Genomic DNA, 17,784 nt, shown 5'->3' on the forward strand with positions numbered 1-17,784 from the left:
ATTGGAAGTCGCCATCGGACATTTCCCAAATGACAACCATTCAAACTTAAAAACAGACACGGGCAGCCAGGAATCTGATTGGCTGCAGCCAAAATAGAGACCGAAGCAGAATCCAAAAGCTGGCGATGGACCTGATCTTTACAAGTATAAAAACGTCTGAGGACCACTTCTCTCAAGTGGAAAACCCCTTTAAGAAATGTCTCCTAGCCTCTAGATCGCAGTCAAGAATTAAAACTAAAAATTGGCCACGCTTCATATATAAATGAAAAAAAATCTATGTCCCTACATCATGCTGCTTCCACATTGGGAAATATAACCCTGATTCCAGCAATGTGTCACTTACCGGGCTGCTTGCCCAAATTACTGATTGACTGCCAATCAGAGATTTGGTGCAGTGATAGACAAAGCTCATGAATATGGAGGTCTACAAAGCAGTAGTTCATCAATGAGAAGACTAGCAGAGCTGCAGCAGATAAGTTTATATCAAAACTACAGCAAGAAGTCCAGTAAGTGACCCAGCCCTGGAATCAGGGTATCTGACCTGGCTTTACGCAGCTCGCTGATGGGGGAATTAAAAAGCTGGTAACAGATTCTCTTCAATATTTTAGCTTTTACACTTTTGCTGACCTGCGTATGGTTGCTTCTAGTTTGCCAGTCACTTAGGCAATGCCACAGCTCAATGGCTGTACATGAGTGGTCACGTACTGATATCTTTCAGGGCTTTCATGATGGTATTGTTCTGAACTCCCCCTTTGTCGGTCAGCAGTCGGGGTCCTGGATTTAAGCCTCTGTATCCCTAAACCAGGACTGTATTAACACGGCCTCCCTGCTTGGCCTGAGGAGGCGCTGCTGGCACCGCCGACCCAAGATTAGAGGAGGAGAGAAGCACTGGGCAGAGGCAAGTTCTCCCTCCATTGCAATGGGACACCAGCATATCCATTAAAAGAAAAAAAAGGACCAGAAAGGTTTTAAAATATTTTATTCTGAGATCTCAGCGGCATAGAAATGTTTATACAACAGCATTGACAATGTATGTACATGAGCACTTAGACAAAGCTCAACATCCTCAAGTCACAAAATAATGTGCAAAAGTGTGAAATGAACATGGCAGAAAGCTAAGAAATAAAGAGGAGGGGAGTGAGGGGCCATGAGCAGACCCTCATACATTCAGTGATGGTGAGTGCACATTCCCGTCTCATCCTGGAGAAGAGTCGACTAAGACTTCTCTCTTTAAAAGGGGTTGTCCCGTACTTTTATAGTGATGGCCACCCTTTACAACAGGTCCTCAATATGTGCGACACCCAACACCCCGCTGATCAGCTGTTCTCGGTGTCGGCGGATGGGATCAGTTGCGGAGCTGCACAGCACCATCAACTGTATAGTGGCCGCGGCAGGGTACTGCACATCCACGCTCTATTCACAACAATGAGAGTGGATCAGCAGTACCCTGCTGTGGCAGCTGACGGCGCTGTGCTATTCCACTCCACAACAGATCACATCTGGACTCCGCCAACACAGGAAATAGCTGATCGAAGGGATGAGGGTTTCGGCCGTCCCATCCCCCCACTGATCTGATAATGACCTTTCATTCTTGTGGAGGAGAGCCAATTTGCATACATTTTCCCAAAAATTCTACAGCTGCTACACTATAAAGAGTGAGCTCATATGAACAGACGTCATTGTGGCAACCATTGGTAATCATGGCATACTAGGAGGTCTAGCTTTGCAATAGCTGGAGAGCAACATTTCAGAGACTTGTTGTAGATCCTCTACTTAAAAGGGGTATTACCATCTCCATAAAAATATTAGCAAATTAGGATAGTTCTGATTCGCTATGTTGCTTACCCCATGTGCAGGGCATTGGAGTAGCTTAGGTATCCATGGTTACAACCACTAACAACTGTCACTATATGAGTGGTCGCAACCATGGATATCTAAGGTCCTGCAATGCCTGCACATGAGGAAATTGGCATAGCGAATTAGAAGAACTATACTACATTGCTAATTGGAAGTATTGGCTAATATTATTATTACCACACCTACTACATATTAGGATAGGATTTTGGAGATGGCAATATCCCTTTGAGGACCATAAGGAAGTGAGGAATGAGGAATACTGCTCTTCAGTATCAGAGTCTCATAAAAATAAATCGGAATTCATTATTTTGATACCCCTTTAAAAAGTTATTCTCAAGTTTGGAAGTTATCCCCTATCCACAGGATACTTCCCGATAGCTGGGGGTCCGACCGCTGGTATCCCTACTGGTCCCAAGAACAAAATAGAGAGGAGGTCAATCATTCACCTCAATGGGACCGCTGGAGACAGATGGTCTTCAGCACTCCCATAAAAATCGAGACGTTATCCCCTATCCCATCAATAGGGTCTAATTTCCAAACTTAAGAATATCCCTTTAGGCAAAGACAAACTGCGATAAATGTTTAACCTGAGTCTGACTATGAAGGTTGTGGATTTTCCTTCTTGCATGCAGCGCTTTAGCCTCAGACGTGATCAGCTTTTACCCGTGCACCACGGCCGACGTACAAAAGGAATCAATCATCGTGCCCGGCTAAGATACTGACATCTTCAGACAGTAACATGTATTCTTCCCATGCTGCGGTATAGCGAGGGGCAGCCATATGTGAGGATTCGTAACCCACAGTGATCAGTGACCTTGTTATCCAGTGCAGATTATAAGCAGCAGTGTTGTAAAAGGGTAAAAGTCAAACTTAGCCAACTTGTATATAGGGTCGCACTAATTATATTTAATAATTATTCTGCCCTGCTGGTGTATCTTATTGTATTTAGAGGGTTGACTAGAAGGAGCGGTCACATCAGAGCATTACATGCACGGACTATTAATTTAAAGTGAAACTGTAATACCTCATTTCTCCAGCGGGGGTGCTGCAGAAGAATTTAACACTTGCTGGCTGGTTCTCTTATAGATTACACATGATCAATGGGGATCCCAACAGACGAGCACTCTGATTAGATAACAGGCATGAACTCTTAACAAAAAATGGGACAACTAATATAAAAGAATATCTATCAACCATGTAGGTTAAGGCAACTTACATACAATACAGGAATAAAAACAGATGGTCTCACCATTAGTACTAAATAGGAAATAGCAATGTGGTTTTTAATAATCCAGGAAATACATATCTGTCATGTAGAAATCTCTCTGGATGAATAAATACATAGGAACAACAGATGGCCGGCACACATAGGTGTATATTAATGGAAAAGGACAGAACAGCAGTGGTGTCTTCCCAGGTAATCAAACCCAATGGTAATATCTGTAGCGGCCCGTTCAGACCAGCGTTTCATACATACATGTGCTGTTAATAGTGACAGCCACAGAACAATGTTATTCAGTAGTCTCAGTGTCAAAAAGGAAGAAAAAAAAAAAAAATGTCATTCTTCCGTTTCTTCAGATGAGACTCGCCCAATCAAAGGGTGTGCAAAAAAAATAAAATCAGATACCATAAGAATCAATCGTTCTTTACAGATAAATTATGGTTATTAACACAGGAAACCGTATTTGGTCTCGTACATTTTTTTTTTCACTGCCAATGTATAAAACCAGATGTATAAAGAGACATACAGATGATTTTTCATAGGCTCGTCTGAACCTGTCCTATAGTTTATGGTATGGCAAGCATCTGATATTATAGACTAGTGATCTCCAAACAGAGCCTCTCGAGCGGTTTGGGAACTACAACTCCCAGCATGTCCAGACCAATATATTCATTTGTTGTATTTGCACTTCTATCAATATCTAATTTCTGAGTAAGAGCTCATGCAGACGTCCATGGATCTCGGCCGATCTCAGACTGGTCGCGGGTCTCCTGAGCATGACTTGCTCATAGAAATGTAAAAAGCAGTCATGCTCCGGTCGAGAGACCTGCAGCCAGTCCGTGCATTGCGGTCCGAGATTGATGGACGTCTGCATGAGGCCTAATAACTGGCAGAAAGCACATGGCAGCGCTCCCAGCTTTACTTTATTGAATATTTGATTCTTTTGGACAATACACTGGGGGAAAGGAATGTAGCACTAACCAATGTTCGGTCAATTAGCAGGGGTGCCGGGAATCTGACTCCCACCGATAGGCCATCAATTGTAAGGGGGTTCTCAACTACCCTTTAATCTCCAAAGATTCCAAATACTCCGCTTTTTCCACCTACTTTCTAGCAGCTTTGCTTCAATCCTGATCTTTTGGTTTCTGCTCTCAGCTTTTGACATGTCCCAGGAGTATTAGCACTGGCCTCCATTAGGGCATCTCACGTGGTTGCCCACATGGCTAGACCTTCTACATAGGAACACGACGGTGCTGCAATGGTCTGTATGAATATGAAGCGTGGAAGGATTTACAGGACAAGAAGACCTAGATGAGACATCCCGTGACACGCGGTGGCCGGGGCATCCAGAGGTGACCATGCAATTAAATAAGATGGGGGCGAGTTTAGAAGTAGTGAAAAACTCCCTTTAAATTGACCTCATCAATATTGCGTATAGGTGTACCAAATACACGAAACACCTCGAGTGCTGTCATTTTAAAGGAATCTGTATAGAAAAAAGATGAAAAGACGTTCTCTACCCCACTAAACTGAGTTGACAGCGCAGCCCTATTAGCCATTGTCAAGAGCTACATGTTGAGGGCTCGGCTCATGTAGGACCATGTAGGTCGTAGATTCCCACAGTGCTTCAAAACAGAGCTCAAGAGGTATCAGCAACTTAACTTGCAGGGGTCCCAGGAGCCGACTTTAAAAGGGGGAAACTCCCAAATCTCCATCACGGTCCCAACTTTTGTCTGATATAGGGTCAGTGAAGCTTACTGAACGTTGGACATGCTCATGCTGCACAATGTATCGTAATATAACCTATGCTTACTCGGGTTCTTTGAGGGGATTCTTGGGGTCCGAGGCTACAAGGGCTGCTGTAGTCTATTCAAGGGTCTGCAATCCAGTATAAATCTTATTTATTGCATCTTGAAGTATCCATTTAATACTGCATCCCTGATATAGCGCAAAAGCTATAACAAAACTTATGCTGTCATTTTCCAAACACCGACGGACAAAACGGTAAACTGGTGACTATGGATTACAGCCACTTGTAAATGGGCACCTGCCTTTATAAGTCATTAGACACGTCTGCTGCACATCCACATAGACTATCGTACGTACGTACGTACACACACACACACACACACACACACACACACACACACACACACACAGCACATGCCGCAGACTTCAATTTATTTTTCCCTAATATCTTTTGTGTTTACAAAAATCACAGGTTGCAGTCAGTGAATGAGTCCATTATCCCATATATATATTTAGAGGCCGCAAACCTAAGCAGACCTCGTCCTTCTCTCACATGAATATAATGGCAGAATGATACCCCTGATGAAGCACATTGTGCGAAACGCACAACTTTCTATCTTGACTTCCTCCTTACTGCTGGTGGGTATTGTTATATCCGACTCTGTATTATACATGTATATGGTTTCTCTATACATGTGCTATTATTAGTATAGTTGCCACCATATTCTATTAGATCTATTTGCTCTATATGGATTGTCGTCATGTTTTTATTACTGTATACTATTAAAGCTTGTTATGTTTTATGGCGATATATAGTCATGCTTTCTTCAGTGGGTTTCTTGTGTTCGTAGTTGCACGAGACCCTATATAGGATTTTTTTTTGGACTTCATTAGTATGATTGAAGCAAACGGTCCCTACTGCTGCCGAGAGTGGATACAATCGTACCCAATTCTCGGCCGTCAGAAGAACGAGGTCTGTGCGTGTTTTTAAGCTTCTGTTTGTACAGAAGAATGTAATCACTCACTGACAACAAGCAGAGATCTGAACACAAACTATATCAGGGGGTTGTATAACGTTCTATTTTTACAGTGCATTCGCTTTATTTGGGTAAAATAATAAATTCCCTTTAAAAAGGATAAAATATTAGACCAGACTGTTCCAAGAAAATATTAAACTCACTTTTCCAAACACAAAGCATTGTGCAAAAAGCAACCTCTCGACTTGTTTCATGCCTCCAGGATCACCTCCCCGCTGCGACGCCCCTGTCCTGCAGTAAAGGGAACGTTACGGTGTTATTAATATCCCAAGTGAAGACTGCTTCACTTGTCCCCCCTGAATCCACAGAGGCGAGAAGGTGCAACATAGCAATGGCTTAGACCTGATTTGTCCGTAAAGTCTGTGGTGCAGTCTGACAGGGGCCGCAGCCGGCTCTCTCCTGACACAGGCTCCTGAGAGCGCTCAGTACAATGTCCGGCATGTGGTCGGTGATCATCCTCGGGCTGATGTAGATGCTGCTGAATGAAGTCTCTTTTGACCACCGTGCGTTGTATTTCACATCCGAGAAGCAGAGCCTGGAAAGAAACACAATGGGGTCAAATGTACTCACCCCAAACCAATGGTGGCACAGTACTGTAAGTATACGGTCCTATATACACACGGACTGCCAAACATCTTATTACATCCAGGTGGTCTGCACTTCACTTTGCAAGGATGTCCTGGACGATTGAGATCATGCAGCTATAGATTTTCATTCTTTAGTTCCAGCAATCACTTGATCACCGGCTGCCAGGAAGCTGCTGGGTCTTAAATGGGGTTGTGCCAAGTTTCAAAGGAATAGTGAACATCATCCCGTTCATTGGGGGTCCAAACGGTACTGAATATGGTGCTGTGAAGAGCCCCGTATGCATGTAGCAATGTTCAAGCAGGAGCACCTCTGCGCCATTCATTCTTAATGGGACTGGCGCAGCAAGTCAGGCTTGTCTCCAGTGCTCCCATAAGAATGAATGGAGCACAGCGTACTCATACTCCACCTCCGCTCCTTTCACAGGCTCTGCGGTCAGCCCCCAGCTATCAGGAAATTATCCTTTGTCCCAAGGATAGGAGATGACGTCTAACTTAGAACAAGCCCCATATACATTAGACCAATCATTTGGAGATCTGCAATCTCTCCCCCATATAGAAGATCGTACGGCTTGGCCGAACATTCATGCGTTTAAGGGCACAAGCCCCCGTACACATTGAGCTGTCAGCCAATCGCACAGATATTGGTGGCCTCGGACGACTTTAGTCTAATGTGTATGGAGGAATTTTGCAGACTATTGTCAACTCTATGGTGCAGTCTGGAGAAGGTCATTCACCCTGCTAATATGCCAGCCCCAGTTACAGGGGAAACTCAGCAATAAAGGAGTGTACATCGTAATGCTGACATGCCCTCCAAAAGGTCGGTTAAAATCTTATGTGAAATATATTAAAAAGAAAGCCCAAACTGCAGTTTCTAGCCCACCCAAACAAAAAAAACAACAAAATAAATCTATAGGAGCATAAGTGTAAACCTTCCGGGTACATTTACCCAAAAAAATTACTCTACTGAAAGAATGCGGCTACCGGACGAGAATCGCGTCAATAAGTGACACGTCAAGTGTGTGTGTGTGTGTGTGTGTGTGTGTGTGTGTGTGTGTGTGTGTGTGTGTGTGTGTGTGTGTGTGTCAGTCACGCATTTCAAATCTGCGGCAGTAAAATAAGCGGCATGTGAACTAGGCTGTAGATTCCTATTGAAATCAGTAAGAAGGGAGAATACATGTGGATTTAAGTTTACGCCATGGGAACATGCCCCCAGGGTAAGGCCAGACATGACAGCTATTTAAAGATCTGCACCATGCTGTGAATTCTGAGCTGGATTTCCCCCCCTCCCCACAAAGTGCAGATGGGGTTGTGTATTATACAAAAAAACATCACAAATTTGCAGTGCAGAGGGCATAAAAATCTGCAACTGCACCTCCAAGGATCCAAGTCTGCCAAGTTGGACCTCACCCATGCCAAGTTGGACCTCACCCATACTAAATGCCATGCCATGCCCAGGATATACTTACCACCCTGCTCGGTTGTCTTCTGTAATATGGATGATTCTCCCTGGTAGATACAGAGGAGGATATCGGGGGGAATCAGAAGGGGACCCCTCTGTTAATGTGCTGTATGAAGACGACTTCTGGATCAAAAAAGTCTGCTCAGCCAGCAATGGCTGCGTTAGAGATGCCATGTTTCTACCATCCAGTTCGGTCGGGAAGCCATCTGGACTACCACCGCATATTTCATACCAACAGCCATGAAGCAGGATCCGATACTGAGAGTCAAGGAAAAATCATTCAAGGTTACCCGGATATCCTCTACTATCGAAAGGTAATAACTGGAGATGGCATCTAATGATCTGGCTTCCCTCCCACTCCAGTGATGGTCACCCTACAGTCATAGGGTTGTTTCTCCACAATCACATACCTTGGGTCGGTTACAGTTGACCACCATCCTCAATATTCGGTTCTTCAGATCTTCCATGTTGGGTAAACTCAGCCTGTAATGGAAGATATAGGACAATGAATGGGACGTGTGGCGCTTACTATATCAGGTTTATTTAAAAAACCGAGCCCTTACCTTGGCACTAGATCTTTTCCAACTATTATCGAGATGATGAAACTTTTGGAAAAATCAGCGAGAGCTTTGCTAGAGAAAAGAATAAAACCAGTAACTAGGCCACATTTTGTGTACAGCAATAAACTAAACCACCGAAATGTCAAAGATCTTCTCATTCTGCGTGAGTAAGTGTGATATCAGACCACGAGCACAGCAAAGTCCGGCTCTCTGCAGCAGCGGAGGATCTGATGGTCAGAAGGTTGCCCAGAACACTATTTGCATAGTTTTTACCAAGAGATGCCATGTTGTGTAACCGTCCATTATCATTGGTTTTGTGTAGATAATTTATTATCAAATCTGAGCCTTGTTTTTTCTGTTACAGAGCACAAAGACCGAGATCTGAAATATTCTAGCAGCTTGCAGTCACCACTAGAGAGAGCTTAAGAGCTTTACATAGTGCAGCAAAATCATTGTGGTCCTTATAGTTCTCCTGCTTTTTAACCCCTTCACCACCTTGGGTTTTTCTATTTTCGCTCCCCTTCTTCCCAGAGCCATAACTTTTTTTTTTACCGTCAATGTGGCCGTGTGAGGGCTTGTGTTTTGCGTGACGAGTTGTACTTTTCAATGACACCATTGGTTTTACCATATTGTGTATTCAAAAAAAAAATAGGAAACAAATTCCAAGTGCGGTGAAATTGCAATGATCAGATCAGCTGTAATGTGCCCGGAAAGGTGCGGGATCATTGCCGGAGCCTGCGCCAAAGAGGGGGAGGCGACCTTGGATGTACCCATGCGTCCAAGGTCGTTAAGGGGTTAAAGGAAATCTGTAACCAGGTTTGGTCATATCTGATAGCAGCATGATGTAGTGACAAGGACTCCTACAGCAAGTGACACACAGATGGAATTGTTTTTATAAAATCCCTGTTTTCTCCGCAGGAGATTATCACTAGACTAGTAAACCTGCTGCCATGTAGTCCTCCATATTCATGAGCTCTGTAAAACTCAGCTCCCACCACTAATTTGCCCCTTTCTGCCTATGCACAGCGCATACATAAAGTTGCCACTCACTGATGTGGACGGGGTTATACAGAGCTCAGCATTCAGAGAACTGCTAGATCTGCAGCAGATAGGACAGGTATTTTATCCAAACTGCAGCAAAAAGCCAAGTAAGTGACATCGCTGGAATCAGGATCGCTGCCCATATATCATGCTGCTCTCAGATGGGGGAGCAAAAACCTAATGACGGATTCCCTTTAAATATACGGCTTGTCCTTCGTTGTCAGAACCCCACTTTCATAACACTAAGGCCATTAACATTAGGTTAGTAATGATCTAACATCTATCAGTTTCTAGGAACAGAATGAAAGATGTGTAGTAACATTTATACAGGATATATATGAAAGGAAAATCACTAACAGGGTTGTTCACCTTTGGGGGTCACTTTGTTATTGTTTTTTACATGCACTTGGGGCTAAAAATCTTTTTTGCAATTGGTTTGCATTACAATTTTTGCATCAATGGGCCCTTTCAGGCTTTTTGTTTCCCTACATATTAAATTTTAAATGGGGTCTCTGGTCATAAATCAGCTAAAAACGGCTCAGAAAAAAAAGAAAAAAGTGAAAAAAAACTATACAGACCAGCCCGCCAGAAAGAACTCGCTGATGGAATCTCAGTTAACTCATTCTGCAGCCAGCAACAGGCAGTGCAACACAAAAGCTATAGAAAGCAAACTGGGCAATTTTTTTTTAATGAGCCCAATTTCAAAAGTGATTTTAGCTCCAAATATGTGAATTTAAGGGGGAAAAAAAAGAAAATTGTCCCAAAAAGGTGGACAACCCTTTAAGTCCTTGAGCAAACTCACCTGTGAATTAAATAGAAAGTAGCATTTTATTTGAGTAAAGATGTTTTGGACATATAGGCCTTCATCGGGCTGGAACACAGCACTATTGGCATATGGCAGGCTCTTGTGCTGAAGTGCCAATGGCATAATAAGGACCACGTGGACAAGGTCCATAAACCCCAACTGCACCAATCGTGACCCTAATTTTGTTATGTAGAGCTGGTCCACCCAGAGCATGTGTGTATATACAGTGCCTACAAGTAGTATTCAACCCCCTGCAGATTTAGCTGGTTGACACATGCGGAATTAACTTGGCATTGTGACATTTGTACTGTAGATCAGCCTGGAAGTGGGAAATGCACTGCAGCAAATTTTTTTTTGTTTGTTTGTTTTTTTAAAACGTTAAAAGTTAATTCAGAGTGTCATTTATTATTCAACCCCTCAAAGCACAAGAATTCTGTTTGGTCCCCCTAAAGTATTAAGAAGTAGTTCAGGCACCAAGAATAATGAGCTTCACATGTGTGGATTAAAGATCTCTTTTGCCAGCCTTTTCTGACTATTTAAGACCCTCCCCAAACTTGTGAACAGCACTCAGACATGGTCAACATGGGAAAGACAAAGGAGCATTCCAAGGCCATCAGAGACAAGATCGTGGAGGGTCACAAGGCTGGCAAGGGGTACAAAACCCTTTCCAAGGAGTTGGGCCTACCTGTCTCCACTGTTGGGAGCATCATCCGTAAGTGGAAGGCTTATGGAATTACTGTTAGCCTTCCACGGCCTGGACAGCCTTTGAAAGTGTCCTCCCGTGCCGAGGCCAGGCTTGTCCGAAGAGTCAAGGCTAACCCAAGGACAACAAGGAAGGAGCTCCGGGAAGATCTCATGGCAGTGGGGACATTGGTTTCAGTCAATACCATAAGTAACGTACTCCACCGCAATGGTCTCCGTTCCAGACGAGCCCGTAAGGTACCTTTACTTTCAAAGCGTCATGTCAAGGCTTGTCTACAGTTTGCTCATGATCACTTGGAGGACTCAGACAGACTGGTTCAAGGTTCTATGGTCTGATGAGACCAAGATCGAGATCTTTGGTGCCAACCACACACGTGACGTTTGGAGACTGGATGGCACTGCATACGACTCCAAGAATACCATCCCTACAGTCAAGAATGGTGGTGGCAGCATCATGCTGTGGGGCTGTTTCTCAGTCAAGGGGCCTGGCCATCTGGTCCGCATCCATGGGAAGATGGATAGCACGGCCTACCTGGAGATTTTGGCCAAGAACCTCCGCTCCTCCATCAAGGATCTTAAGATGGGTCGTAATTTCATCTTCCAACAAGACAACGACCCAAAGCACACAGCCAAGAAAACCAAGGCCTGGTTCATGAGGGAAAAAGTCAAGGTGTTGGAGTGGCCTAGTCAGTCTCCTGACCTTAACCCAATTGAAAACTTGTGGAAGGAGCTCAAGAATAAAGTCCACATGAGACACCCAAAGAACCTAGATAACTTGGAGAAGATCTGCATGGAGGAGTGGGCCAAGATAACTCCACAGACCTGTGCCGGCCTGATCAGGTCTTATAAAAGACGATTATTAGCTGTAATTGCAAACAAGGGTTATTCCACAAAATATTAAACATAGGGGTTGTATAATAATTGACCCACACTTTTATGTTTAAAATTTAATAAAATTCAACTGAGCAACATAACTTTTAGGTTTGTAAGATTTATGCTTCTGTTCATAAAACCTACTCTCGTTTGCAGTTTGAAGGCTCTAACTTATTTGCATCTTATCAAACCAGCTAAATCTGCAGGGGGTTGAATACTACTTGTAGGCACTGTACATACAGATACAATGAAGGGCCTGTCCACTGCAATGGGGAACTGAATGTAATGTCCCACCCACAGACAGGTAATTAGGTGGACTGACCATCAAAGTTTCATGTACCCCAAGTTTTAATTACAAGATCAACTCAACCATGAATTATATGACAGATACAGAGAATAAAGTCTTGGGGGAGAAGGGGGAAGTCACAGATTTTAACATTCTCACCTGAAAAGGCCTCCAGGTGGAGAAAACGCATAGCACTTGAGAGTAGGAAAGGAACTTCGAAGCTGCACTGCCAACACAGAAGCGGCTCCAGCCCCTAAACTATGTCCTACAATGACAAGCTTGTATTCCTGGGCAAGAAAATATAAAAATGATAAATTGTAGCAGAGCGCACGCTGCACCGCTGGTCACTACGGCAGTGGGCACTTACTGGAGCGACGGTGAACGCTTGATTCAATATGCCGTCATTTATGAGCCTTCTGTAGATGTAACTTGCAGCCTGACTTATACCCTAAAGGAAGAGGAATTGTACATAAGTGTCATGTGAATAAACAGTAATCCGACCTACGCTTAAAGAAGTTAACCACTACTTTTACATTTATGCCCTATCCACAGGATAGGGCATCAATGTCTGATTGTCCGGGTTTCCGCACCTGGCACCCCCGCCGATCAGCTGTTATCGGTGCCGGTGGCCGGAAGTCCTTATTTGCGGTGCTTCTTTGTCCAGTTGTAGTCGCAGCCGCAGGGTACTGCACATCTGCCTCCAATGGAATTGAATAGGAGGCGGATGTGCAGTACCCCGTGACGGCCACTACAGTTTGACGACAAGCTCCGCAAATAAGGACTTCCGGCCACCGGCACTGATAACAGCTGATTGGCAGGGGGTGAAGCGTGCAGGCAAACGGACTGAGCGTCCAGGACTCCTATGACTATAGGCCTCATTGGCACATGGTCTATCCGTGTGTTTCATGGACAGAGCATCACAGGTTCCCATTTTTGCAGACTGTTCACAAAATAACAATCCTCAGAAATGTCTGCTTTTCTTCTGAGTTGGGAATCAAAAATCATCCAAAAGTGTCTACAGGCCAGTTTGGAAAGTTTGGATTAACTCAAGATCTACAGTTATAATGGACATACCCCTTCAGTTTAGTCAGCTAAATGCTCTTTCATCTCAGCTATTCCTCCCAGTCACCTCCTTCTATACTTCTCTTGGTTGAGGTCTCATGTTTTCAAGGTAGAGGTGGCAGCTTATCTCCAGAGAACATGCACCATTTTTAATCAGACATTAGGGAACGGCTTGACCACCTTCACACTTGTCTCATCCTGTTTGGAGGTGCGGGTCAGTTTTTTGATATTAGTGAAGAGTCGGCCCAAGAGTTTGTGACTACAAGCCTTAGATATTCCAAGAGGCGCAAGTGGACCAGGATAAATGGGGGGGGGGGGGGGGCAGCGAGACAAGGCCCGGAAGGAAAGGGGGGGGGGGGCAGATGCTGTTCTTTACCTTATGTGAAAAGCAATCTCCGTCCACGCCATCTGTGTGCAGATTCTCGCAGTCTGCAGATAGGTCAGTAAGGACGTCCTACAGAGGGCAGAAGTCAGGATTAGCGATGACAGTCATGAAACAATCCGTTCTTTATTAAATATATATTTATGGGCATAAACCAATAGTGTTGTAGTCAATAATGCACAATTCCTTGCTCAATATGAGGCGTCATTTCCAGTGCAGGACCTTGTTGGTCAAGCTGTCTTTATGGGGTTAATTTAGAATGAAGAAATATAATTTTATTGTTGGCAGTCCGACCCTCAGAACTCACTTTGATCATCAGAAAGAAGTGCAGGAGCTGCAGCACCAGGCACAGGGACTCGTACGGCAACAAGCTACTAGCCCGCTGATCTCACTGGCCACAATGCAATGCTTTATTTGCCAGATCCGGGACATACAGAAAAGAAAGCAGCCCCATAACTGATATCTGCAGACACAAGTGATCATCACTCACCTGAAGGGACAATGTTCCTCTTATGGCTACCAAGATGGCTTCTGTTTTGTGATCGAGGGCAACAAAAAATGGAATTTCATAGATCTACAAGATAAAATAAAAATATTAAATATATTATAAGTTTGTAGGTCTTAGTCACTGCTGGGACATGATGTTTACTGTCTCACCCGGTTATGAAAGCTGATGTGGATGAAGTCCCGGTACTGCAGTCCTGTAGTTTGCAGAATGGAGCCAAAATGGCAATTGAGGTGATCACCGCCCACAATATCACTCTGGGCTCTTCGGCTCTGGCAACTAGAATAAAAATAAGGCTATGATTCAGATCTATGCAGAAATATAATGGGATATATCGTCATATTGTAGGTGAACAAGCTGTCAACCATTCACAATAGGCAGGAAGTAGGACTCCTAAGCTTTCTCTAGGAGTCCTGACAATTTATTAGTCCCCTCCTTTTTGATTTCATGTAAGGAAAGGCCGTTGAATAGAATCCAAATGATGACGCTCATCTTCCTAAAAATTAGACAGGCGACACAAGAACTCACCATTCTCCGCACAGTTTGCACAGTCCTGTTAGGGGGTTACTGTACACATAAAGGGGCCATCCGTAGGCAGCGGCTGCAAACTGCATGTAGTGAGCGGCCTTATCCAGCTCCACTTCTAGATCATCTCTCTGAAAGGAGAAAGAGGCAGGTTTTATATGGAGATCAGCTTATTTTTAGAGGACTCCCATTAACCATTAGCAGGACTGACCTCAGGATGTGATGGCGATTGGGACAACACTTCATCTGGATCTCGGCTCAGTTCAATCTTATCTTGTTCCTGATGAAGGAGGGTCAGGCCAGCAGCTATATCACTGGGGACCAAGTCTGTGTCCTGAAAGACGCCATATTAATCCAGAACTGTCTACCAGAGCTTGATGTAACAGAAATTAAAGGGGTATTCCCATCTACAAGATCCTATCCCAATATGTAGTGGGTGTAATAGTGGCAGGCGTAAAAAAAACTCCAATAGGAAACCTCATAAAGATCTACTGGTTAGATATGTTGCTTACCCTATGTGCAGGGCATTCCAGTAGCTCCGGTATCCATAGTTACGACCACTCATAGCGACACAGTTAGCTGCTCGTGGTCATAACCATGGATACCTTAGCAACTCTAATGCCCTGCACATGGGGTAAGCGACATATCGAATCAGAAGAACTGTACTGCATTTGTAATTGGAAGTATTTGCTAATATTCCCCCAATTCCCCTGCTCCTATGTATGCTGTCATCTAATGCTCTGCTGACCCATCTCTCTGGTACATGCTCTGCATAATTCCCCTGCTTCATCTGTCCCACTCCAATCAATATTCACATATGCTTGTCCTTTCCCCACTATATACCTTATCTGATTTTTAGAGGTGCTAAACTGCAGAGACTTGCGTCCTGGCTCTGTCTTTGATCACCCAGCCATCTCCTGTTGAAATGACCAGCTGTTAATTTATCCACAAGCCGTTCCCACAATGCCCTTCACCTGATATAGTTTAATGTGGCCTATATATTTAGACTCTCTGTAAGGGGTGCACGCGTGCTGGGGTGTGCACGCGTCTTCTTGTGCAAAGTGGCTTCGGAGAGAAGTGGCCGTTATTTCAGAGGCCATTAGTCAGGGCAGGAGTCAGGTAACCAACACTTTGACCACTTACTCTCTACTAACTATGTTTCTGTTAGCTCTCACTTTTTCCTCTATAGTCCTCCACTTTCTAATAACCCCTCAAATCCCTACACCAAGTAAGAAACTCTTCATCTCTCCCTCTATTCTCCCCATTCATCTCACCTCCTCCTCCAAATTATTCCTCAACATTCAATCCTGGATCTCCAAACACAGACAGCCACCTCATGCTCTCTCTTCCTCCCACCTGCTAACACTTTCTCTGCTCCTCCTCACTGCTGGAGATATCTCTCCAAATCCTGGTCCTCCTCGCCATATCCCCACAGTCACTTCTACCTCCTATCCACGACCTTCCTCAAACTGTCACAACCCTTCTAACCTCATACCCATCCAACTAATACCCACCTCCTCAGCTATACTAACAGGAGCTCTCTGGAACGCTCGCTCTGTCTGCAACAAACTTTCCTTCATCCACGATCTTTTCATTACAAACAAACTCTCCTTCCTCGCCATCACCGAAACCTGGCTCACCCCCTCTGACACAGCCTCCCCAGCTGCCCTTTCATATGGCGGATTCCACCTTTCCCACACCCCCCGCCCCAATGGCAAACATGGTGGAGGCGTAGGTTTCCTCCTATCAGAACTCTGCGCTTTCACCAAAATCCCACTGCCACCCTCCGTTACACTCCCCTCTTTTGAGGTGCACTGTGTGCGCATCTATTCCCCCTCCAACCTCCAACTGGCCGTCGTTTACCGACCCCCAGGGCAAGCCACCACCTTCTTAGACCATTTCACTACCTGGCTGCTTCACTTCCTTTCCACTGACATCCCCACTATCATAATGGGTGACTTCAACATCCCCATTGACACTCCCCACTCGTCTGTCTCCAAGCTCCTATCCCTCACTTCCTCCTTTGGACTCACTCAATGGTCTTCCACACCCACCCACAAAGATGGCCACACACTGGACCTCATCTTCAACCGCCTCTGTTCCCTATCTAACCTCTCTAACTCACCACTCCCTCTCTCTGACCATAACCTCCTCACATTCTCTACCCTCTCCTCTCCGGGTGCACAATCCCCACTCCACAAACTCACACACCCTCGCAGAAATCTCAAACACCTTGACCTACACTCTCTCTCTGAATCCCTCCTTCCTCTCACAGACATAAATTCCTTCCACGATGCAGACGTTGTTGCTGCCTCATATAACACCACAATAGCTGCAGCTCTAGACTCGATCGCCCCTCTCACACACACCACACCTCGCACATTCAACAGGCAACCCTGGCACACTAAACTTACCAAAGAACTGCGCCGGGCCTCCAGGGTTGCGGAGCGGAGATGGAAAAGGTCTCACTCCATCGAGCACTTCATCGCATTCAAGCAATCCCTCACTAATTTCAAGTCCGCACTCACTACAGCAAAACAAACCTACTTCTCATCTCTCATATCCTCCCTATCTCACAACCCTAAACAGCTATTTAACACTTTCAACTCTCTCCTTCGTCCCCCAGCACCTCCTCCCTCTTCTCTCATCTCAGCCGACGACTTTGCCTCATTCTTCAAACAGAAGATTGACACCATCAGACAAAACTTTGGCCTAAAGTCCACGCAACCCCTCCTCATATCTACTCAACCCTCCTCCTCCAAACCCCACTTCTCCACCATTACAGAAGGTCAAGTCTCCTCTTTACTCTCCAAATCACACCTCACCACCTGCGAACTTGACCCAATCCCATCCCACCTCATCACTAACCTCACCACAGTCTTCATCCCAACCCTAACCCACCTCTTCAATCTATCACTAACAACCGGAGTCTTCCCCTCATGTTTCAAACATGCCGCAATCACACCCATCCTCAAAAAGCCCTCCCTTGACCCTTCCTCTCTGACCAGCTACCGCCCCATATCACTCCTCCCCTTTGCCTCAAAACTTCTAGAACAACATGTCCACCTTGAACTGTCCTCCCACCTCTCCTCCTGCTCCCTCTTCGACCGTCTACAATCTGGCTTCCGACCG

At 44.8% G+C, this 17,784-nt stretch overlaps 1 protein-coding gene across 1 annotated transcript in view; it reads right to left on the reverse strand.

Moving 5' to 3' along the window:
* Positions 1 to 962: 962 nt before the first annotated feature.
* The window catches only part of DAGLB (diacylglycerol lipase beta), a 32,103-nt gene continuing 15,281 nt past the window's right edge, over positions 963 to 17,784 (reverse strand). The window contains exons 5-15 of the mRNA XM_073647583.1: positions 14,864 to 14,986; positions 14,656 to 14,783; positions 14,280 to 14,406; positions 14,113 to 14,196; positions 13,617 to 13,694; positions 12,546 to 12,626; positions 12,338 to 12,465; positions 8,475 to 8,543; positions 8,322 to 8,394; positions 7,919 to 8,169; positions 963 to 6,400 (exon numbers count right to left, since the gene is read on the reverse strand). Coding sequence (XP_073503684.1) covers positions 6,202 to 6,400; positions 7,919 to 8,169; positions 8,322 to 8,394; positions 8,475 to 8,543; positions 12,338 to 12,465; positions 12,546 to 12,626; positions 13,617 to 13,694; positions 14,113 to 14,196; positions 14,280 to 14,406; positions 14,656 to 14,783; positions 14,864 to 14,986 — 1,341 coding nt within the window. The 3' untranslated portion in view covers positions 963 to 6,201. The remainder of the gene's footprint in view (positions 6,401 to 7,918; positions 8,170 to 8,321; positions 8,395 to 8,474; positions 8,544 to 12,337; positions 12,466 to 12,545; positions 12,627 to 13,616; positions 13,695 to 14,112; positions 14,197 to 14,279; positions 14,407 to 14,655; positions 14,784 to 14,863; positions 14,987 to 17,784) is intronic.

The sequence above is a fragment of the Phyllobates terribilis genome, unplaced genomic scaffold, assembly GCF_046119375.1.
Source record: "Phyllobates terribilis strain yellow unplaced genomic scaffold, ASM4611937v1 Scaffold_9__5_contigs__length_417890890, whole genome shotgun sequence".
Classification (NCBI taxonomy): domain Eukaryota; kingdom Metazoa; phylum Chordata; class Amphibia; order Anura; family Dendrobatidae; genus Phyllobates; species Phyllobates terribilis.